This window comes from Nycticebus coucang, chromosome 6 (genome assembly GCF_027406575.1).
Source record: "Nycticebus coucang isolate mNycCou1 chromosome 6, mNycCou1.pri, whole genome shotgun sequence".
NCBI lineage: Eukaryota > Metazoa > Chordata > Mammalia > Primates > Lorisidae > Nycticebus > Nycticebus coucang.
In genome coordinates, this window is record NC_069785.1 from 1,378,116 (window position 1) to 1,401,767 (window position 23,652).

The following is a 23,652-nucleotide window of genomic DNA, read 5'->3' on the forward strand; positions in this document are numbered from 1 at the left end:
CATTCTCTGTATGATTCTAATCTTTTAGAATACTTAGGCTTAGACTTGCTTCCCAGCCCAGTTTGTGGTAAGTTTTGGTAAAAGTACATGTGTAGTGGACATTTTGAAAAGAACGCACTCCTGGCAGTCAGTGGGCTGCAGTGCCCAGGGCATGCTGTTTCGTCAGACTTCCTCTTGCCCTATCAGTTTTGGTTCTGCTGGTGCTATCTGTCTCTGAGAGGACGTATCAGAATCTCCCACAGTGACTATGGATTCATCTGTTCCACCCACCGTATTGTCAGTTTTTGGCACACGCAGACCTCACTGTTGGGCTGGCTGGTTGCCCTGCTCCGCACTGGGAGGTGGCCTCTGGCTCTCAAGCCTGTTGTGGGCCTACCTCCACTCCTGCTTCTATTGCCACCAGGTTATCTCTTCTGCTCACTTGAAGATCTTCTTATGGAGAACTTTGTTCCCAACAGAGAATATTGTCTGTATTTTACCAAACCCTGTGGTACGTTTACTGGAGTTGGTTGTATCTCAGACCCAAATTGTAAAGAGTAGTGTTAGTGCAGACATGTTCATTACAATCAAGTTGGAAATCAACAACATAAGAGACAAATATTTCATCTAACTTAAAAAAAAAAGCCCTTAAATATTGTTGGTTTAAGGAAGAAGTTAAACAGAATACGTAGGCTCCCTTGGGCGGGTGCCAGTGACAGTGTGGGGTGAGCTCTTGGCCCCCACTTGTCATGTGGGGAAGTGTTAGGAAGTGGTGGAAACCTGCATCCCTGGGTGGGTCTTACTGCTGGTGGGTGGCCTGGGCCTTGCAGACCTTTCCACTTGGGCTCATGCTGACGAGCAGCCCTTGGGCTTCTGTAGCAGGGCTGTACCCCACTGCCTGTTTATTTCTCCTCCTCCTTGACCCCTGATAGCCACTGATCTTTTCATAGTTTTGCATTTTTCAGAATGTCACAGAGTAGCGATTGTTTGTGCAGCCTCTTCTGATTCAGTAGTGTGCACTTAGGTTTCCTCCAGGTCTTCCTGTGGCCTTGTATAATCTTGGCATTGGTGAGTTTTTCCGACTGTGGTCTTTCCGTGGTGTGTGGGCACTCATTGTGGTTCATAATTCGCTTCATGCTCGAGTAGTCTGGTTTGCTGCCTTCGTTGATGCTTTTGTCCATCTGGACAGCTTGTGTGTGTGAAATGCCTATTGTCTTTTGTACGTTTGCTTTAAAAAAATTGTTACCTTTTCATAGTGATTTGTAGAAGTTCTTTACACAAATATTATGGATTTGAGACCTTTGTTACATATCCATATTTTGAAGCCTTCTCCAAAGTCTATATAGCTTGTCTTTTCACTTTTCTAATGTTGTCTTTTGATGAATACAAATTTTAAAATATTAGTGAAGTCTAATATATCAGCCTTTTATGGATAGGTTTTTTTGTGGCTTGTTTAAGAAATTCTTATCTTCCCCAATGTCTGAAGATTCTCTCCTGTGTTTTGTGTTTTTATCTGGAAGTTTTATTTTATTTTCCACATTTACCTTATGATATGCCTTAAATCAATTTTTTATTTGTTTAGAGACAAGATCTTGCTCTGTCACTCAGGCTGGAGTGTAGTGGTGCGACCATAGCTCTTGGCAGCCGTGAACTCCTGGGCTCAATGATCTTCTTGCCTCAGCCTCCTGAGTAGCTGGGACTACATGCTCAATGTTACCATACCTGGCAAATATTTTAACTTTTTTTTTTTTTTGAGACAGAGTCTCACTATGTGACCCTAGTAGAGTGCTATGCCATCATAGCTCACAGCAACCTCAAACTCTTGGGCTTAAGCGATTCTCTTGCCTCAGCTTCCCAAGTAGTTGGGACTACAGGCGCCCGCCACAATGACCTGCTATGTTTTTGTTGCAGTTGTCATTGTTGTTTGGCAGGCCTAGGCCGAGTTCGAACCCACCTACCTTGGTGTATGTGGCCGGCACCCTAACCACTAAGCACAAGTGCCGAGCCTATTTTAACTTTCTTTTTTTTTAGGACACATTAAAATTTGCTTTAATACTTCTTTGGGGAAAAAAAAAATCACACTTCTAATGAATGAACTAGAAACATTTTTACAGTAGCAGTAGGCTATTATTTGTATCTACCATGCCATGAATTCACAGGGAAGAGGTTCCAGTAGCTCAGGGAGGCACCTTGCCATTGAATGTGACAAAGTGTTGATTGACTTTTGAATTCATGGGAAATAGGTTCCAGCACCTTGTATCACTGTTACATGGGGTCTGTTGGTTATCCTGTGTGCAATGCTGTACATCTATTATACCATGAGCTCAAGGGGAATAAATATGTTCTCGCACCTAAAAACATGGGTCCACTGGTACTCCTGTGTGCTATGTTATATGCTTATTATGCCATGAATTCGGGAATGGGTTCCAAGAGCTCAGGCTCCTTTCCGTTAGTTCTCACAAAGTGGGCTTCTCTGGGTGGCGCAGGCTGATGCTTCAGTTGAACCCAGGTACCTTTCTCTTTGGCTTCCTTCTTTTTCTGATCATTTTCCTTCACACGTTTCAGGAAGCTATCTCAGCTCTTAGAGTGCTTAATATGCTAATATGAACATTAATCCTCTTGGCAAGAATCTTGCCCTTAACGTGTTTGTTTATAACAATGCCAACAGCATGCTGGGTAACACTGTAAACTCGTCCAGTTTTGCCATGGTAACATTTGTATGGCATGCCATTTTGAACAGTACCCATTCCCTTGATGTCTACAATATCACCTTTCTTGTAGATTCGCGTGTATGTGGCCAAAGGAACAACTCCATGTTCTCTAAAAGGTCTAGAGAACATGTATCGGGTGCCTCTCCTCTTTCCCTTTGTGTTTGTCATTTTGGTGAATTACTGGAAGATGGCATCTCCGGCCGAAAAAAGTATTTTAACTTTTTATAGAAATGGAGTCTTGGTGTTGCTCAGGCTAGTCTCAAATTCTAGGCCTCATATCCTCCCTCCTTGGCCTCCCAAAGTGCTAAAATTACAGGCATGAGCCACCACACCCAGCCTTTAGTCATTTTTTTTGTGTATGGTGGGAAGTAGAGGTTGAGGTTTACGTTTTTCAAAATGGCTATCCAATTTTTCCAGCTCCATTTATCAAAAAGACCATCTTTGTTCCAGTATATTACATTGACTCCTTTGTCATAAACCAAGTGACTAGGTATTTTGAGTGTATTTGCAGACTCTAGCATGACACCACAGGCAAACTCTCTTACCTGCTATGAGTCTATTTATCATCTGCTTTCATTTCATTTTATTTTTTTATTTTTTTGAGACCAAATCTCTCTTTTTTGCCCTTGGTAGAGTGCCATGGCATCACAGCTCACAGCAATCTCAAATTTCTGGGTTCAAGGGATCTTCCTGCCTCAGCCTCTCAAATAGTGGAGACTACAGGTACCTGCCACAACACCTGGCTAGTTTTTAGAGATGGGGTCTTGCTCTTGCTCAGGCCGGTCTCGAACTCCTGAGCTCAAGGGATCCTCCTACCTCAGCCTCCCGTAACCATCGTGCCTGGCCAGACTGTATCTTTTTATTTACAGCCTGTTTTGTATCTTTGTGGATTGGTGTCTTTTCTCATATTTCGAGCATAAAGCAGCTTTTTTCTGTTAGCACCTCTGCCTGTGGATTTTGATGTTTCTCCCTCATCCTGTTGACTTTCTCCTCACACACCGGTTGGGTCTTGGTTGTCAGCTCACACACATTTTGGGAGTGCAGGTCTGAAATTGCCTGTTATTTCCGCAGACCCCTGAGGCACCTGTTGGCTTTTGGGTGTGTGGCCAAGTGGGAAATGATGTGACCCTCAGCCAGCTGGCATCCCCAGAGGCAGTAGCTTCTAGAGCATACTGAGTCTGGCCCCGCCGGGACCTTCCCCAGGGCTGCCCTGCCTGTGACACCATTCTGTCTCTAATAGTCGCCCTGTGGGCTCCAGTCATAGGGGGATGCAGCTCAGCTGCTGGCTCAAACAGAAAGGTTGGCCTTACTTTTAGAAGACATTGGCTCAGCGCCTGTGGCTCAAGCAGCTGAGGCACCAGCCACATACACCTGAGCTGACAGGTTCGAATCCAGCCTGGGCCCACCAAACAACAATGATGGCTACAACCAAAAAATAGCTGGGTGTTGTGGCCCACGCCTATAGTCCCAGCTACTTGGGAGGCGGAGGCAAGAGAATCGCTTAAGCCCAGGAGTTGGAGGTTGCTGTGAGCTGTGATGCCACAGAACTCTACCCAGGGTGACAGCTTGAGGCTCTGTCTCAAAAAAAAAAAATAAACAAATAAACAGAAGACGTTGATATTTTGAGGGCACCTGTGTGCTGGTGAGTTTACTTGTAAGAGTTCATTTATTAGGAGGAAACCTGAGGAGACTTAAGTTAACTAACCTATGATTAGTTAACTTATTTATAGTTGGTTTGCCCACAGATCTGTATTTACTAATAATACCTTTGTACACTTACAGAGCAAACATGTCTAAATTTTATGATTTATTCAGTCTGCTAGTAGTGCTTGCTGAACTCACATGAGTTCAAAACTTCTTCAGGAGTGGGTGGGGAGTATCAACAGGCACAGGTTTCTTTTTGGGGTAATGAAAAGTGTACTGAGTTGTGGTGATCGTCACACTACTCTGTGAATATACTAGACCTGTTGAATTACACACTTTAGGTGGATAAATATGTACATTAGATTGGATAAAGATATTAAAAAATAACTTACTATAGTGACTCCAAGTTCCCTGTCTTAGTGCTTGCAGGCTGCTAGATACACTGCAGACTGGGAAGCCTAAACAAAAGAAATGTGTTTCTTACAGTGGGGAGGCTGGAAGTCGAGGGCGAGGCTCAAGTAGACAGCCATCTGCTCCCCAGCTCTCCGGTTCAGACATGGTGGCTTCTGGCTCTGTGTTCACATGACAGAGGAGCTGAGCTGTCTCTCCAGGTTCCCTGTTTGAAGTATGCCAATCTAGTCACGAGGGGTTTTCCTTGCAGCCTGATCACCTCCCAAAGGCCCCACCTCTGAATACCATCCCTCTGAGGGCTAGGTGTTTTTTTGTTTGTTTGTTTAGCAGACCCAGGCTGGGTTTGAACCCACCAGCCCCAGAGCATGTGGCCAGTGCCCTAATCACTGAGCTACAGGTGTCCAGCTGAGGGCTAGGTTGTTTTTTTTTTTTTTTTTGCAGTTTTTGGCTGGGGCTGGGTTTGAACCCGCCACCTCTGGCATATGGGGCTGGTACCCTACTCCTTTGAGCCACAGGCGCCGCCCCAGGTTTTTTTTTTGTTTGTTTTTTATTTTTGAGACAAAAATTTTTGTCACTATTTTGCTCTCTGTAGAGTGCAGTAGTGTTGTAGCTCACAGCAACCTCAAACACTTGGGCTTAAGCGATTCTCTTGCCTCAGCCTCCCAAGTAGCTGGGACTATAGGCGCCTACCACAATGTCCTGCCTTTTTTTTTTTTTTTTTTTTTTGCAGTTGTCATTGTTTAACAGGCCCTGGGCCAGGTTCAAACCCACCTATCTCAATGTATGTGGCCAGCGCCCTAACCCCTGAGCTATGGGCACCAAGCCTCTGTTGCCTTTCTTGAAGCCATCGTTAAGCCCATAGCTTTTGGGAAGGTCTTGCTCCAGGAAGGTGCCCAGACCAGGTGCTGCAGCCCTGGGCACATTGAGTGGTTTTGACCCTTCACCCTGGCCCAGTGGTGTATGCTTGGCATGGCCCCGTTGTCTTTTTACCTCCAGCATTCTTGTCTAGCAGCACTGAACTGCTGTGATTCCTGACCCTCAGTGCACGTCTCACAGTGCCTAGAGGGCCCAGGGCCCTCAAGTCTTCTGTGTGTTGTAGGTGGCCTAGCCATGGCCCTTCCCTGTGGGTGAGTGGGTGTGGAGAAGATGGCAGGTCAGGTTGTACCTTTCCATGGTCCTTTCTCTGTCTAGGAAATGGCTCTTAGAGAAGAGGCTGGTGGGGGGCAGGGCTGAACAGGGATGGACCCAGCAGAGAGGGCCACCCTGGCAAGGGTAGGGTAGCACCCCTGTGCCAATGGAGAACGGCACAGTGGCCAGTGCTCATGGCTGTGGGATGAGGGCCCCTTCCACCTCAGGTCACAGTGGTCAGGGAGGAGCACCAAGTTGACCAGGCAAAAACGAGCCCTTTCCAGACACCCCAGACCTCGGAGCGCTGGAGGGACACATTCAGCCACACTGCACATGCCTGCTCAGAGCCAGCAGTGTGGAGACATGTGGAATAAGGTTTCACGGCAGGTGAAAATTGTGGGAAATTCACCTTTCACTGTCCATAAATAAAAGTTGATTAGGGCCAGGTGCAGTAGCTCATGCCCACAATCCCAGCCCCTAGGGAGGCTGAGGTGGGCGGATAGCTTGAGCTCATGAGTTCAAGACCAGACTGAGCTAGAGCGAGACCTCATATCTAAAAATAGCCAGGCGTTGTGGTGGGCACCTGTAGTCCCAGCTACCCAGGAGGCTGAGGCAAGAGAATCACTTGAGCCCAAGAGTTAGAGGTTACTGTGAGCTGTGATGCCACGGCATTGTACCAGCGATGACAAAGTGAGACTCTGTCTCAAAAAAAAAAAAAGTTGATTGGAGGGTGGCGCCTATGGCTCAGTTGGTAAGGTGCTGGCCCCATATACCGAGGGTGGTGGGTTCAAACCCAGCCCCGGCCAAACTGCAACAAAAAAATAGCCAGGCGTTGTGGTGGTTGCCTGTAGTCCCAGCTACTTAGGAGGCTGAGGCAAGAGAATCGCCTAAGCCCAGGAGTTGAAGTTGCTATGAGCTGTGTGATGCCACGGCACTCTATGGAGGGCCATAAAGTGAGACTGTGTCTCTACCAAAAAAAAAAAAAAAGTTGATTGGAACACACACATGAAAAGTGAATTTAAAAACTCATAAGGAAAAGGGAAAATCCATATTCTTTTTTCTTTCTTTCTTTTTTTTTTTTGAGACAGCCCAGAGTGCTGGGATTACAGGTGTGAGCCACTTCGCCCAGCCAGGAAAATCCACATGCTTAATCTTAAATCACTAAGGTAGTCAGTCATGTAACACTTTTTATTTTTTAAGAATTGTCAGTTAATTGGATGTTGTGAATTAGTGGTGACATGTGAGTGTTGTCTTGTGTTGTGTCCTAGGGCGGCGTCACATCCATCACCTGGGGAACCAGCTGCAGCTGAACCAGCACTGCCTGGACACAGCTTTCAACTTCTTCAAGATGGCCGTGAGCAAACACCTGACCCGGGGCCGCAGGATGGCTCATGTGACTGCTGCCTGTCTCTACCTGGTCTGCCGCACAGAAGGCACACCCCGTATCTTTTGCTTTGGGGAGCCTTTCAGAGGACCCTCAACCTTGGTGCTTAGCTGGCTCCCCTTGAAAGCTGTGATTTGGTTGTTGCAGTAAATTAGTGTTTACATTTAATTGAAAACCACCTCTTGGATTAGCAGTCTCATTTGATCCAGGGCTTTCTGAATTTGGAGTTGCTCTTTATCACACTGAAGAATTGGGAAGCTGGGCACCTGCTCTCCTCCAGACGGAGCGAGCGTTCTGCCACTCCCCTGGAAATCATGCCCTGGATTTTCTTCCTGCTCTCAGAACACATGGCACTTGGGCACTGTCTTTCCCTCCTTCCTGAGACTGGAGGAGGTGGAGTGACTGCCAGGGGTTATGGCCAACCTCCAGCCCCTGCCCTGTGGGGGAAGAAGTGGCTGATCTCAGTAGTCTGCAGCTTTGCCCTGTTTGGAGGGGACCACAGTCCGCTTCCTCGCGTGCTCAGGTCTCTGTACACGTGGCTGTGCTGTCCCCCTCTCTGCTGTCCCTCCACAGATGCATGTATGAGTGTCAGTAACTCTATCAGTTTCCTCCTGGGAGGCCCTTCCAGACCTTTCTGTCCTCCACGTCCTGCTGCAGGTGCATATTTGCAGCTGCTTCTCCCCGTTGCTCTGGGCTCCCCACCTCCCCTGCAGGTACACCCTCTGGTACACCCTCTTCAGCTGCGAGGGCTCCTTCTGTGAAGGCTTCCTGAGAAAGGCGTGCCCACCCTAACCCTGGCCCATGTGTGGGTGTGGGCCCCTCATCTTCTTGCCCGAGGCATTCTTGTCCAGCATGCCCTTGCCGCCCTGACTCCTGGCTCTTCTCTGTAAGTCTGTCTCACAGTGTGTGGACTTCCTGGCCCTTCCATACTCCTTCCTGCTTTGTATTTCTCTGGAGTCCCTTTTTCCATTTCTTGTCCTTTTGTCTTCTGGATGTCTGTCTCTCTAGTCACCCTCCCAGCTTCCACTCACTGTTCTTTCTGCCTGGGAGAGTACCTAAACTTCCATTCCTGTGAAGTCTTTTCTTCCCTGCACTCTTGTTTTTACTGAGGGCTCTTCATGATCTCTAAACATTTCTTTTCATAACACCCTGTCCTTCTTAGATGTGCGTCTTCTCACTGTGTAGGCATCATGGTGCTTTGCTGAGCCCTTTTCTCTATGGTCTTCTTTCACCTGGTTTCCCTGGAGGCTGTTCTCAGAGTTGTTGGCCTGGGGTGTGGCTCTCTTTGGAGTGGGCCTCCGGGAGGGCACCTGGAGGTTGTGTGCCAGCTGATGTGCTGACTGTGCTTCTGCTGGGCAACCTCAGTGCCAGAATCTTTTATTAAAATGTCCTTTTAAAGTTTTTAAATGTACCATTTCAGCACAAAAATGTGTAAAGCACACATATGCCTTAAGGAATGATGTGAGGATACTTTAAGATGCCTTTATTATGAAATGTCCAGCATGGGCAAATCCACAGATAGAAAACAGACAGGTGGTTGCCAGGGGCTGCGAGGGGAGATAGAGAGTGATTGCCAAAGGCTCTGCAGTTTCTTTCTTTTCTGAGATGAGTCTTGCTGTGTCACTCATGCTGGAGGGCAGTGGTGTGACCACAAGTCATTGTAGCCTTGAACTCCTAGGCTGAAATGATTCTCCTGCTTTAGCCTCCTGAGTAGCTGGGACTGTAGGCCTCACACACTTCTCTGCCTCCAGGTGGCTGTGTGTCATTTCCCAGGTTTCCCCTGGTTGGGCAGTGGCAAGTGTCCTCTTCAGGTTGGTGGCATCATCATTCTCTGTGCCTTCCAGCAGAGCCCTCAGACTCATCCTGGATATGCCTCTGTCTCTCACCACCCTCCCCTTTGTCTACAGTCCCTCTTCTCTCTCCCTGCTAGCCCTGGCTTGGATCTGTGCCTTTGCCATCCTCACCTCCTCTTCTGGCCACTGGTTGGCCGGCTGGGTTCATGCCTTTTACCTTGAGGAGGCCCACTTCCCTTCTACAGAAGGTCTGTGCCTGAGGGGGCATGTGAGGGCCACCTGGCTCTCTTTTCCTTGCCCAGGGCTGTCTGGCTCCAGGGTTCAGCCTGTGTGGACTGCAAGTGTGCCCCATCTCTCAGCCCCCACTGCCTGTGGGACTCCCGGTCCTCTTCCAGGACTTAACTCCTATTAACCAGGGGGCCACAGTACCTTCCACTTGCTGTCTTGAGGACTTGAGAGGGTCCTCTGTGGTGAGGACCCCCACCTTAGGAGAGGTACTCCAGAATCCTCCTGTCACCTTGTCTAGCTCATGGGTAGGAGCATGTCCTAAGCGTAGGGCTAGACAAGAGAAGTCCTTGTTCAGAAAGAACATTTAAACTCATTCTTCTCCTCCTGTCTACTCTCCATTCTTGTCAGGCCCCTTAAGGTGTACATTGTTTGTTACCAGGGAGTGCCAGGCACTGTTCTGGGGTCTTGCATGCGCAGCCCCTCTCCTTACTCTGCAGCCCAGCCACCAACACTACCAGCCCTGATTCATAGAGGACGAGCCGAGTCCACTGAGTCTGGTAAGTCAGGGCCTGGCCAGGCCTGGCTGACTCCTGGGCCTGAGTCTGTTCCTGGTTCTCTGCCATGGGGTGGGGTGGGGGCAGAGGAGGACTTGCTGCCTGGACCTCCAGCTCCCGCTCCCAGGCAGGACCTGGACATGACAGGCAGAAGCTTCAGGTCTGTAACAAGCACCCCTCATGGCCAGGTAGCTTGTAGCCAGTGTATTTTTCCTGAGTTGTGTGTCTAGATTTGTTATTGTAACTTTTTGTGAAACACACATAAGCGGGAGATGGTGCTTTTTCCCACAGCTAGTTTTTCCGTCTTTGATAGTTGTTCAGTTTTAGCTCAGCTGCCCCAGGCCTGCACGTGAGCATGATGTCTCAGGGTGGTGAAGACTGGGTGGCCCTAGCAGGAGTCTGAGCCAGTGGTGGCTCCTGTGTGCCTATTCTGGATATTCATGCAAGTGGGCTCATGCAGTGTCATTGGTAACTTAGGTACAACTTTTGGGGAACTGCCAACTTTTGGGGAACTGCCAAACTGCCACTTTTCCATAGTGGCTGAACCATTTTACTTTCCCACCAGCCATGTAAGAGAGTTTTAATATCTCCATATCCTCAATATTGCTTTTTTTTTTTTTTTTTGAGCCAGAGCCTCAAGCTATGGCCCTGGGTAGAGTGCTGTGGCATCACAGCTCACAGCAACCTCCAACTCCTGGGCTCAAGCGATGTCTTCTGCCTCTGCCTCCCAAGTAGGTGGGACTACAGGCGCCTGCCACAATGCCCAGCTATTTTTTGGTTGCAGCCGTCATTGTTGTTTGGTGGGCCCAGGCTGGATTCGAACCCACCAGTTCAGGTGTATGTGGCTGGCAAATTAGCTGCTTGAGCCACAGGTGCTGAGCCAATATTGCTTTTTTTTTTTTTTTTTTGTAGAGACAGAGTCTCACTTTACTGCCCTCAGTAGAGTGCCATGACGTCACAGGACTCACAGCAACCTCCAGCAGTTGGGCTTCTGCGATTCTCCTGCCTCAGCCTCCCAAGCAGCTGGGACTGCAGGCGCCTGCCACAGCGCCCGGCTATTTTTTTGTTGCAGTTTGGCCGGGGCTGGGTTTGAACCCACCACCCTCGGTATATGGGGCTGGTGCCCTACTCACTGAGCCACAGGCGTTGCCCTCATTGTTATTTCTTTTCTTTTCTTTCTTTTTTTTTTTTTTTTAAGAGACAGAGTCTCACTTTGTCACCCTCGGTAGAGTGTTGTGGCATCACAGCTCGTAGCAACCTCCAGCTCTTGGGCTTAGGCAATTCTCAGCCTCAGCCTCCTGAGTAGCTGGGACCACAAGTGCCCGCCACAACGCCCAGCTATTTTTTGTTGCAGTTTGGCCAGAGCCGGGTTTGAACCTGCCACCCTCGGTATATGGGGCCTGAGCCCTACTAGGTAAGCCATAGGTGCCGCCCTCATCTACTTATTAGATCTAGAAGTCATTTAGAAGTATGTTGCTTATTTTGAAAACAGGGATTTCCTAGCTACCTTTTTATTTTTTATTTCCAGTGTAATTCCATTGTGGTCAGAGACCATACACTGAATGATTTTTGTATTTTCCAATTTGTTGAGGTTTGACACACAGCTCAGTGAACTATTTGGTGACTGTCCCACATGCCCTTGCAGATAATGTGCACCTGTGGGGGTTGGTGGCGTGTTCTGTAATGTCAGTCATGTCAGGTCATCCTTACTGATTTTCTTGCCTATTTTTTTCTGAAAGAATACTTGTGAAAATCTCTCAGTGTAACTGTAAAATTACTTACTTTTTTTTTATGTTGTCAGTTTTCTGTTATATTTTGAAGCTGTGTTATTAGGAGGGTATAAATTCAGGACTGTAGTTTCCTGATGGAATGTGGTCTTTAATGTTAGGAAACATTGTTCCCCTTAAATCCCACCTTGTTTGATATCAGTATGACTATGCTACCTTCTTTTGGTTAGTTTAGCACCATTTACCTTTTTCTGTCTTTTAAACTTAAGTCCTCCCGATACACAGTTGACCCTTGAACAACACAGGTGTGAACTATGAGGGGCACTCATGTGAGAATCTTCTCCTGCCTCTGCCACCTTGACATGGCATAACCAACCCTGCCCCTCACCTTGAATTGATTTGAGTTTTTCTCTTAATTGGATATTAAATTGTCTACTGGCTTCATATTAGAATTGAGCACATTAGATTCTTGCTTCTCCATTCTTGTGATACTTTACTAAGAAGAATGTGTTCCTTCTTCTTTTGTGTTTCTCTTAGTGTGTCTGCTGGCAAAAAATTCTCTCAACTTCTGTATGTGTGAAAATATATTTTGTGGCTCGGCACCTATAGCTCCGTGGGCTAGGGCGCCGGCCACATATACTGGGGCTGATGGGTTCGAATATGGCCTGGGTCTGGCAAACAACAATGACAACTACAAAAAAAAAAAAATAGCTGGGCATTATGGCAGGCGCCTGTAGTCCCAGCTACTTGGGAAGCAGAGGCAAAAGAATTGCTTAAGCCCAAGAGTTTGAGGTTGCTGTGAGCTGTGACGCAACAGCACTCTACTGAGGGTGACATAATGAGACTGTGTCTCAAAAAAAGAAAAAAAATAGATTTGGCACCCGTAGCACGGTGGTTACGGCACTGGCCACATGCACCAAGGGTGTTAGGTTCGAACCCAGCCTGGACCAGCTAAAACAGCAATGACAACTGCAACAAAAAAAATAACTGGGCATTGTGGCAGGCGCTTGTAGTCCCAGCTACTTGGGAGGCTGAGGCAAGAGAATCGCTTATACCCAAGAATTTGAGGTTGCTGTGAGGTGTGACGCCATGGCACTCTACCTAGGGTGACAACTGGAGACTCTGTCTCAAAAAAAAAAATAAATAAATACATATATATGTATATGTATTTTGTCTTCATTCTTTTTCTTTGCGCCAAATCTATTTTTCTCTACCCAGGGTGACAGTTTGAGATTCTATCTCAAAAAAAAAAAAAAAGAACCAAGAGTTCCCATGTGAGTTCCCCGCAATTCCCTGTGTTAGCCACATCTTGCATTAGTGTGGCATTTGTCAGAGCTGAGGACTAGAGACACAGCTCAGAGTCTGTGTCGGGGTTGTCGCTCATGGTGCTGCACATTGCATGGGCAGAATGATTCCACTGCCCTAAAAATGTCTGTGCCCCCCATCACCTTCCCTCCCTACCCCCTGGCAACCATTGATCTTTTATTGTCTCCACACTCTTGCCTTTTCCAGAGTGGATGTAGCCTTGGGTGCTGCTAACTTTCTCTGTTGTTTGGCTTTCTTTGATGACAGTGATTTTGCGCTCCTGGTTGGTGTTGCCTTCATTTCCTTTGGCTTCACTTTTCTCTCCCTTTCCTCACAGTTGTTCTCACTAGTTTGCTGGTGTCCAGTGCAGGCTTCTCTTTCTACTTGTTGCCACACTTCGTGATGAAGTCCTGCCTTTAGGTGTGTCTTTCATTCCAGTGCCCAGAGCTCACCCTTGGCTGCTGGTGGCTGTGTGAGGCTGGAGTCATGGGACTTTGTTTATCCCTGACACTTTGTTTCTCCTTGGCTAGGATTTCTTTATTAGTTGCTTCTCGAAGCTACATCAAATCCATGAATGATTGATGTGGATTTAAACTTCCATCTTATCAGCTGCCTAGACTTGTGACTCTGTGACATCTGAATTTTCCTTAGGACATATTCTTGGTATTTATCTCCTGAGAGCAGGAACAGGTCTCCTCAAGCATAAGCACTGTGATGTGCCCGCTGGGGCTCACCTGCTTAGCAGAAGGTAGCCGCATGTCTGTGAGTCTGTGAGGCTGTGAGTGCTGTGAGGACTGTGCCAGGTTCTCTGCCCTGGACACTGTCTGATGCTGGAGGAGCAGGTGGTAAAGCCTTGTGAGAGGGGAATGGGCTCTGTTGTACATTGCTGTGCTGTGTCAGGGGAGAAGACCCTCTCTGCAGTGGCCACCTGACAGGAGCTGGCTGGGAGCTGCTCTGTGAAGGTGGGCTGTCTCTCGAGGATCATATTGAAGACCACTCCTATTTCTGATTCCACTGGGCCTGGTTCCCCACTTCTTTCAGCCCCTTTGTCTTGGTAGTGAGCTCACAAAGGTTTCTCTCAGCATCAGGGGAATAGGAGGTTCTGGTGCAGCCTCTTATTCTGCAGACCTACTGTGCAGCCCCACTTTTCTGTCAGGGCCTTTTCCTACTGACCAAATGCTGAACTTAGACTCAGCAGACAAGGCCCCCGCCCCTGAGTGTGTAGTATTCCCATCTTTGAAGTCTGTCGTGTAACCTGAGCTGCTGCCTCCAAGAAGATCCTTGACTCCTGTTCCAGACATGCTCCTGGACCTCAGCGACCTGCTTCAGGTACACTGGTCACCTCTCTGAGTCTCCTTCCCACCTGAGGTTGTGACTGGGGCACTTTGCCCTTCATACTCACCGGAGGCCAGTCTGTGTTCTCTTCCCTGAGGGGTACCTTCATTCCATAGGAGAGAGAAGCCTTTGTGACATGAGGTCACATGTCTTTGTGCAGGTGTCACAGGTCATGGGGTTGGCCAGGCTGGGCAGCCAGCCTTAAGATCACTTAGGGAAGCTAAGTGACCTTTTTTTTTTTTAGATACAGGGTAGGTGTGCACCACTCTGCCCAGCTTTCCAAGTAAACTTTTGTCCTAAGCAAGGGAGATTATTTTTTAAAAAAAGAACAAATTGCATGCATTCAAAAATTATAGTAAAACCTTGTATTTATGGTCTGTTTAGAGACACTTGCTTTCTAGGTATCAAAAAGGCATTTTCTGTTGCACCTCTCTGTCTAAACTGCTGGACATAGTAGAAAGACCAGCACCAGTGACCTTTGCAGATGGGACAGTCCATGGGGCTACAGGGTGTGGAGGCTCTACATTGTGTCCTTGGTGCCAGCACTGGGAGTCTGGCTAAGGGTTGGACTCAAGTCCTTGGCCTCCTGCCCTGAGTAGTTGCAGAGCTCCAGGGCCCACAATAATCATTGTACTGAGGACTCTGAAAGACAGTATAATCACTGAAAACAAACGTGCCTGCATTGTGAGGCTTCATACAGAATTGACATGGATTTCATACCCAGAAGGGAAATCTTCCACCCAGATCTAGGCACCCCATGGAGTCCATGCCACCACCTGTGGTTCTTGGAGTTCAGTGCCCTTGGGTAGCGACCAACAGTTAGATTTTGCCTGGATTAGACAGTGTCTGTGTCTTTGTCTTCCCAGCTGTCTATAAATGGCATCTCTCAGAATATGGCAGCAATATTTTGTGGTCAAGCTAAAAATAATTTGTTGGAATTGTGATAATCCAATAAGTCTACATGTCAAATGTTCCATACTCAGTTCGGGCAAAGCCTGTGACCCTGTTTCTAGTCTAGTGACTTCCCAGGAAAGATGGGTACAGAGGTCAGAGACAGGGCAGGCTTGGGCATCACTTAGAGAGCGGGAGGTATTCTAATACTTTCTGTAGTCACAGCCTTTGGAATGGGGCATCAGTCAGGTTGTCAAAATGGAAGAAGGGGACCAGTAAGCATTATGTCCCTGCTCACCCGGGGCTGAAGCCAGGTGCAGGGTGAAAGTCCCATTGCCCTCAGGAGGGTCCCGTGTATTTGAGGCTGGACACACAGACAGTTTGCTTTGACCTTCTGACTCAGAGGAGAGGCAGAGCTGAGTGCCAAGACCTGAGTACTGAGGAGGCTGGGCCATGGCTGTGTGATCTCCTGGTGGCCCAGAATGATCTGGCACTCACAAGGTGTTTGCACCTGTCTGGGTGCAGCATGCCTGCATTAGGCAAGGACTTTGCCTGGGGAGCCTGACACTGGTGAGGGCTCACTGCTTTGAAGAAATGACCTAAAGTTAGATGAGACCACCACAGTTAGGCTCCTCTTTAATTTTTGATTCATGCACATGCCAAAGGTTAAACTCCCCAGTTTTGAGTGTGAGCTCCTGTGGAGGTGGGGGCCTGGCACACACTTCACCTGGGGACTCGCTTGGTCCTCTGGCAGGCCCAGGCCCAGGCAGACACAGAGGCCCACAAAGGTGGTCTGTGTGTAGTTCACCTGCTGTCCTGTAAGAATAACAGGAGGGCTGGCCAGCCATGCCCAGCCTTGACCCTCTGCCCAGGAGAGGGAACAGTTGGACTTCTGATAAATTCCACACACATTAGTAACTCTAGAGAGAACTGTGCATTTTATATGCACAGCTTTATTAACATTTGATTTTCCACGTGAAGTCCCTTTAGAGCAGCAGTTCTCAACCTGTGGGTTGCAACACACAGGAACTGTATTACAGGACTGTGGCATTAGGAAGGTTGAGAACTACTGCTTTAGAGAATGCTCAGGTCTCCTAATATAACCTGTGTCTGCCTGGGCCACAGGGTAGGGTAGAGAAAATTTGAGGTTGGCAGCAGAAGCCAGGGTGGCCCCTCCAGTGGGGCCTGGACGTCCCAGCAGCAGATCATTGTTCTGCTGTAGCCAAAACAGATCTGGAATTGGGAGGGTGAGGATGCAGGAGCCGGGCAGGAGTCCTGCACAGGCCCAGGAAGACACGCTCACATGCTGTGTGCACACACACTGCAGTCTGGGGAGCAGGCTCCTAGAACCTGGAAGCTCTGAGAGAAGGTAGAATTCTTTCAGAAGGCACATGCTGTGTGCTGCCAGCCTTAGGATGGGGCCCTCGGGAATGTGCAGAAGGCAGGAGCTGTGCCCAGCCAGGGGCAGGAGGCAGCCAAGGAGTTCCCACCGCTGCTGCCTCTGCAGCCAGTCTCAGCCTTCCCAGCTGGATAGGTTCCCTGAGCTAACAGAGCCCCTGAACGCTGTCTCCAGCTCCTGCCTCTAATGTAGACCCCTGGTCCCTTGAAGTCAGCATGTGTCTGAAGTGCCACCTGCATGCTGGGATGGGGACTTTTTCAGGACCCATAGGAGAGGGAGTTCTTTGGGGAGCCTAGAGGCAGAAGGCCAGGCTGGCCAAACCTGTGGGGCTCAGGGGGTGCAGGGGAAAGCCAGGGGTGGGGATAGAGGGCAGGTGGGATTTCCATAGCTTTGCACCTGTCCACACTGCCCACAGACCCTGCTCAGAAGTCAACCCCCCACCCCCCCAATGCAGGGCTCCTTAGGGGAACAGGGCCCATTGCAAGACTGTGTGCAGGGTTCAGGTACAGGCCAAGGGCCCTGCTTTCTCAAGGACAAGCAGTGATGCTCCCACCGCCGACTGCCAGCCTCACCCCTGGCCTGTGGCAGGGAGGAGCAATGGCAGGTGACAGGCAGGGATTTGGATATGGATCCCAGCAAGGGAGCTGAGGCCAAGACCCCTGGGCCTGTTGGTCATGGTGCAGAGGTGGGGCCAGTGGACCTGTGTGTGGGTAACAGGCCTTGTGTTCAGGCACACGTAAACCCAAGTCAAATGCAGAGTGCACTGTGTGCCTTCCCTGAGAGGGATGATCCAGGCAGGTTTCCTTGTTAACAAGTAGTCACTGGTGAGACGGTGTAGCAGCAGCCAAAGGGGAAGAGGGCAGCCTCTGGAGGCCAGCCAGGCTTACCGGGATGTGGGTGCGCCACAGGCTGCAGGGGGCCCTGATGTAGAATTCCTGAAAGACTGAACAATATGCATTTTAAGGAAGAAAAGGCAGCACACATCTTAAACACTGTCATTTCTGGTTGTGCTCTCTCCATCCCAGGTGAACGTGTATGTGCTGGGAAAGACGTTTCTTCTCTTGGCAAGAGAGCTCTGCATCAATGCACCAGCCATAGGTAGGCGTCTGGGCTGGGAAGGGGCTCCCAGGGCTGCTCGGTAATCAGTGTGTCAGATGTTTCTGAAGAGTGGGAGGGAAACCCTGTCTCAGCACAACACCCGTTAGGGTAAGAAGCGTCCCCTACAGTTGGGAGCCCAGCAAGGGAGGCTTTATTTCCAGTGCAAAACCAGAAAAGCCCACCATTAGTGGCATCAAATGTGATGAGGGTGCAGATGGGAGACGGGGGCTGTGTGCGGGAGCCTGCCTTGCTTGTTTGGACAAGGTTTGAGAAATACTCCTGGCCTGCAGGTGCCTTTAGGAAGGTGGGACCTCCACACAGGACCAGAGCCTTTACAAGTTTTCTTCCACATTTGTGTGCTGTCAGCTTCCAGAGTGGGCAACTTCATGTACCTGTGTGTCCCTCTCTCAGCATGGGGAAGGAGTAGAGTAAATCTTGTTTCCCCCTTGAGGCAGTACCGGTGTTTTATGCATGTAGAATGGAACCTGATGGAAAAATGTAGAAGGAAAAGATCATAACAGCACTCTGCCTGATGGAACTGACTTAAATCCTTTATTTGAACTTTGCCAAGAGGACTGGTTTCCACAGCCTGCTCTGAAGGCCGTCTCCTTACTTGGCTATCACTGTCCACAGGTTTCAACAGCTCAGCAGTGTTCAGAGCCCAGGGGGGAGAAGGGTACTGACCCTGGTGCTGGGCAAGATGGGCCGGTTTGCCCAATTTCAGGATGTCCAACTAGGCTGGGGTTCTACACCTAGCCCACACCCTCTCTCAGGAGGCCACAGCCTATGCCAAGTAGGGCTGTCCCTCCCCTTTGGTGGTCAAGCTGAGGTTTGTCAGAAACAAATCAACTGCATGTAGGGTGTATAGTGTGGGAAGACAGAGACAAGAGGCTGGGAGAGCCTGCTTTACCCCACAGTGCATGGCCAGACAAGCCATCCCCATAGCAGTGGCACTGCTGGCATTACTCAGTGTCAGCCAGCCTGAGGCCAGGGGTCTTTTCCTAGGGGCCTGGAGCACTGGGCCCAGGAGAGCATGCCCCCACTAATCCAGGCCACACAGTAGGACTTCAGAGGTTCTGGCAATGCTTTAGGAAGAACAGAGGCAACCAGATACTGGGTGTTTCTGGAATGTTCTAGCTGCAGCCCTAGAGGAACCAACCCTGACTACTGGGGGTCCACGGGACAGATGGGTATCTCTAGGGTGTGGTTTGCTTCTAACCAGTTAGTAGTGATGGTTTTCTTCTCTTGATGGCCAGGAGGACTTGTTCTCAGTTGTATAAAAAACATAATGCCCCAGATTGTGACTCCTATAGTCATTTATCTACACATAGCTACCATTTTATGCAACCTTTATTATGAAAATCTACTTAAATAGATGAACTATTTTAAGCAATTTTTCACTAATTTTAGATTTGAAGGCAAAGTCTCATATTAAGCTTGGAACAACCCTTAGAACCCAAGAGGGTGGGAGGAACATCCTGCCCCTAGAAGCAGGCAGTGTAGGTGCCACTGAGAGGGGACTTGGGGCCTGCCTTATACCCTAAATCTGCCCTCTGCCTGAGATGTGCATCCCCAGTGTCCCAGAGATGTCTTGAGATTCAGATGCTGAGCTCTGGCTGGGTAGAAAAGGGGTCTATTTCATAACCATTGGGCTATAGCTGACTATATACCCAGAGATACAAAGTAAGTAGGGTCTTCCACAGTTGTGAGGCAGTACCCTCCGCCTCCCTCCATGTACTAGGTCTGGCTACTGCAGAGGGCTAGTGGCATAGCCTTCCCACTGCACAGTGTGTCAGGCATAGAAGATGAGCTCAGGGATCTGCCCGCCCTGGACCCCCGTCCCATTGGTGCTGTCCGAGGAGCACTGGAACTGGAAGGTCACCTTCCCGCACTGCACTTCTGTCATCCCCTCCTGCCCAAAGTAGCTGAGCTCGCTGCCATCCAGGACAGCACTGGCCGTATAGAAGCTGTCTTGTTCAACCTGGACTGGATGTTCAAACCAGACTGAGAAGGTGTTACTGGATCCGTCTGATACAAACTTAGTCAACTTCTGAGCCAGGACCAGCCCCAGCCGCTTGAGTTCAATCTTTACACTGTACTCGGCCTTTCCAGAGCTGGACCCATATAGGCCGAGCCCTGCAATAAATACCCTTCTGTCCACGGCAAACTGGATGCTGTCACAGCGCCCACGGTACCGCCACTGGTTGCTGCGGTAGGCAGAAGATTGGAAGCGGTGGCACCTCTGTGGGGCGAGGCCCTTTCTCTTGGTCAGAGGGAAGTCCAGGCGGGGCTTATTGGCAGCCGTGTACCACAGGAAGATGTGATGGGTCTCCTCCAGTGTCAGGATGTCTGACTGGGCAGCACCATTGGCAAACTCCTCCAGGGTCATGGTTGGAATTCGGACCAGATAGAGGGCTCGCCCCAACACATGCCTTTTGTTGCGTGGGGTGACTGGCAGGCTCTGCCTCTTGCATTCTGCCTCAGCCCAATGTAGGACTGCCTCAAAGACCACTGCCTCCTTGGTGTTGAGGGCCTCCCTGGTCAGGATGATCTCCAGTGTTTGCCGGTCAATTTCACAGAAGCCCTCAGACCGCAGGGCCATCTCTGCCTGTGCATCGATGACCTCCCAGCAACGCTGGGTCAGCTCAGGCTCCTCAAATAGCCGACTCTGAGACAGCAGGACGCAAGCATTTTTGGCTTCCAGACTTGTCTCCAGAAAGTTGACGCAGGCTTTCGCCAACGCGGGGACAATGTACTTCTTAGCAGCATAGAGAGTGGCCAGCACAGTGTCAGCTTCAAGATCAATCTCGTCACTGTACATGTACCTAGGCAAGGCAGGTGGAGGCTGCTGGGCGCTGGCCTGTGGCCAGCACTGAGGGCTGGGGGAGTTGCTCATCAGCTGCTGTGTGAGACCCTCCCAAGCTGCAAGGCTGCCTGTGAGTGGCCAGGAAGGAAGGAGAAACCCCTATCCTAATCCCCTCAGAGCAAACTTACTTTAACAAGATCAAAAAAGCCGTGGGCTCCACATCCGGTATGTGGATTTCTGACTTGACTTCTGCAAGGTCGCCGTAAAACATGGCATAGAAGACAGAGCTGCCAACAGCCAAGACGTACTGTGGGGGAAAGAGAGCAGTGTGAGGGGGCGGGGTGGGGTGGGGGTGGGCGAGAAGATGCGGGCCGCGACCAGCACCCTGGGTGGAGGACAGCCGCTCTCAGGAGGTGGCCCATCGCTTTTGGGGGCACAAGGGGCTGAACCTGTACCAACCTTGTGGGCAGGTACCCTCCTGGTCGCGCCCAGGGGCCCTACGACGAAGTGGACGTCGGCCATGAGCTCGCTGTTGAACATCAGCGCGTTCCTGCAAAGGCAGCACACGGGCTCGGCTCCGCGGGCCGCGCGGGCGGGCGGTCACGGGGTGGGGCGCGGGCTCACCTCTCGCGAAGGGTGGGGTGGCAGGACTGCCAGTTGGGGCTCTCCGCGTTGTTGTTGCAGGGCGCGGGCGGCGCGGGCGCGGGCGGCGGCGGCGCGGGGGCCGGGACGCGGGGAGGGCTGCGCGGGCTGGTCTTCCTGCCCGCGGCCGCGGCATTGCTGTTGGCGATATCGGTGGCGGCGGCGGCGCGGGCGGGCGGGTAGAGCTCCGCGGCCATCTTCGCGGGCAGGGCGGCTGGGGCGGCCTCGGCGCAGAGCTGCGCCGCGCCGCAAATCCTCGCGCCGCGCCGGGGCTTCGGGGGCGGCTCTGCAAGCACAAGAAGGGCGGTGAGGCACTGCGCGACGCGGCCGTGCAGGCACGCCAGGGGCAGCAGCATGGGGCTGCAGCGGGAGGCGTCGGCTGGGGACAGCTCCCCGCGCCGCTGCCCCGCCCGGCCCTGCGACCCCCGCGGGAGCCCGCGCCCGTGCCTGGCCCGGCCGCAGGGGGCGCCGTTCACCCCGCCTTCGCCCGTACCCGCCGGCGCGTTCCTGCGCGTCACGGTGCGTCTCGGCGCGCGGAGGCCCCGCCCCCTCCGGTGCGCGCTGACGCCCTGGCCCCGCCCTCGCCCCGGCCCAGCTGGGAGCCGACTGGCCCGCTCAGCGTGCGCTTCCCGAATTGGAGTGACGGCTCAGGTATCCTGTACCTTGAACCTCCGCTCCCTCCCACTATTTAATCTGTTTATTTTTATTCATCCAAAATGAATGAATAAATGAAGCTCCCATTTTGAAGAAATGCCTGAGGTAGACGGGTAGTTCCCTTCCTTTTTTTTTTTTTTTTTTGAGACAGTCTCACTGTGTCGTTCTTGGTGGAGTGCCGTGGCGTCACCTTCACAGCAACCTCAAACTCCTAGGCTTAAGGGATTCCCTTGCCTCAGATTCCCAAGTAGCAGGGGCTACAGGCGTCCGCCACAACGCCTGGCCCTTTTTTGTTGCAGTTGTCATTGTTTAGCTGGCCACGGGCCGGGCTCGAACCCGGCAGCCTCGGTGCATGGGGCTGGCGCCGTAACCACTGTGCTACGGGCGCCGAACCTAGTTCCCTTCCTTTTAGAAGGAATTACTCTGCTTCGCAGCTGCTAAGTCTGCTGTCTATCCGTGGTGGCCGTCGCGGTGGTTGGGCCGGCTCACACCGCTCTCTGTCAGCAGGTGCACAGCTTACCTGGGGTCTGGCATCGTCCAGATCTGGGCGTCTCCTTGATTTATTTTGAAGACCTTGGTGACATCCGACTTGAGAACCCCTTGTCACATTCTCTTGCTGATGGACACTTTACAGGACGGGAGCGTGAATGTTCTGGGGCAGCATCTTTGCACCCTTCCTCCCACTGCATTAGTGGTTGGCTTGTGTTTTTTTTTTCAATGTAAATAAATTTGTTGGAAGTGAAATGCTGGCTCAGAGGATCATTTCTGTATTTTTTGGCTTTAAGGGTTAGGGGTTGCTAGCTCTCCCCTGCACACTGCCAGATTTCACCCTGTGCGGTGTGAGAGGCCTGGTTTCCCACAGCACCCATTTTATTTCTAGTGTATTTTAATACATGAGAAACGACATGCAATTTGGTTTATGTGCCTTTAATTACTAATACAGTTGAATATGTTTTCTGTGTTTATTGGTCATTTGCATTTTTCTGGGTTTTATGTTTATGCCTTTTACCATTTTTTATTGGCTTGTTGGTATTTTTTTTCTAGTTTCTTTGACCACTCTGTAATTTAGATAATTGCAGACACTGGAAGCAAACACTCATAGGTAGCACTTTCCACCCTGCTCTGGGTGCTTCGTATATTCAACCCAGAGATGGCAGGAACTGCCATTTCCCACAGATTGTCCTTGAGTTAATGGCACAGAGGGATTAGGAACATGCTCAAAACCACACAGCTGGTATGTAAATTTGGTCCCAGGCATCCAGGCCTAGATCCTGGTTTCCCAAGAGGACACTCACCTGCCTCTACTGGTCTGTCTAATTGACCTACCAGTCTGTCCTTATTGCTGTCATGGCTTTCTTTGTTGGGATGTCGTGTCCAGGGTCATGCTTGGCAGCCTTCTAGTTGGTATAGCTCAGCTATGACGGCAACCTCAGTACACTCCATCCATGGCCGGTTGGAGGCCTTGTGCCAGTCCTGGGAGTTACATGACACTGGACACCTGTCTTTGCAGATGAAGAGACCAGACTTAAGAGGTCACGTCACCTGCCCCAGGCCATGCAGCTGGTGTGTGGCCAGGCCTGGATTCAGACATGCAGCTTCAGAGTCTTTGCTTTCCTCATCCAAGGTCACATATGTGACCTGCATTTCCCTCTGCTCCTTTTCAAATTTCCATATAGGGAAATCATACAGGGCACAGCTGAGCAGCTCAGTGACTGGTCAATGGGCACACCCTTAGTCACCCTGCCCTTAGTCTAAAAATCAAACAGGAGCTCTGTTTCTTCCATGGCTGTCTTTATGTCATTGGTCTATTCAAGTTTTCAGCCTAGTCAGTTTTAGTAAACATTCCCCACAAGAACATCCCTGTCAGAAAATATTGGCTGTATTTTTCACAAAGGACTATCTGGACCGAATGCATTACGACTCGGGAAGAAAAATGCTGACTACCCAATTTTTAAAAAATGGT

At 50.2% G+C, this 23,652-nt stretch overlaps 2 protein-coding genes across 6 annotated transcripts in view; one reads left to right on the forward strand and one right to left on the reverse strand.

Moving 5' to 3' along the window:
- BRF1 (BRF1 RNA polymerase III transcription initiation factor subunit) overlaps window positions 1–23,652 on the forward strand; it is a 64,040-nt gene that overhangs the window by 15,426 nt on the left and 24,962 nt on the right. For all 5 annotated transcript variants that reach the window (XM_053594437.1, XM_053594436.1, XM_053594435.1 and 2 more), the window contains 3 exons: window positions 7,142–7,315; window positions 14,162–14,193; window positions 17,515–17,587. In XM_053594437.1, the coding sequence (XP_053450412.1) occupies window positions 7,142–7,315; window positions 14,162–14,193; window positions 17,515–17,587 (279 nt within the window). The remainder of the gene's footprint in view (window positions 1–7,141; window positions 7,316–14,161; window positions 14,194–17,514; window positions 17,588–23,652) is intronic.
- On the reverse strand, window positions 17,632–21,525 carry BTBD6 (BTB domain containing 6). Its single transcript, XM_053594442.1, has 4 exons — window positions 21,018–21,525; window positions 20,853–20,943; window positions 20,582–20,700; window positions 17,632–20,412 (listed from the first exon to the last, which is right to left on the reverse strand). Exons 1-4 carry the CDS (start codon window positions 21,389–21,391, stop codon window positions 19,380–19,382), a joined length of 1,617 nt encoding a protein of 538 aa, XP_053450417.1. The 5' UTR covers window positions 21,392–21,525; the 3' UTR covers window positions 17,632–19,379.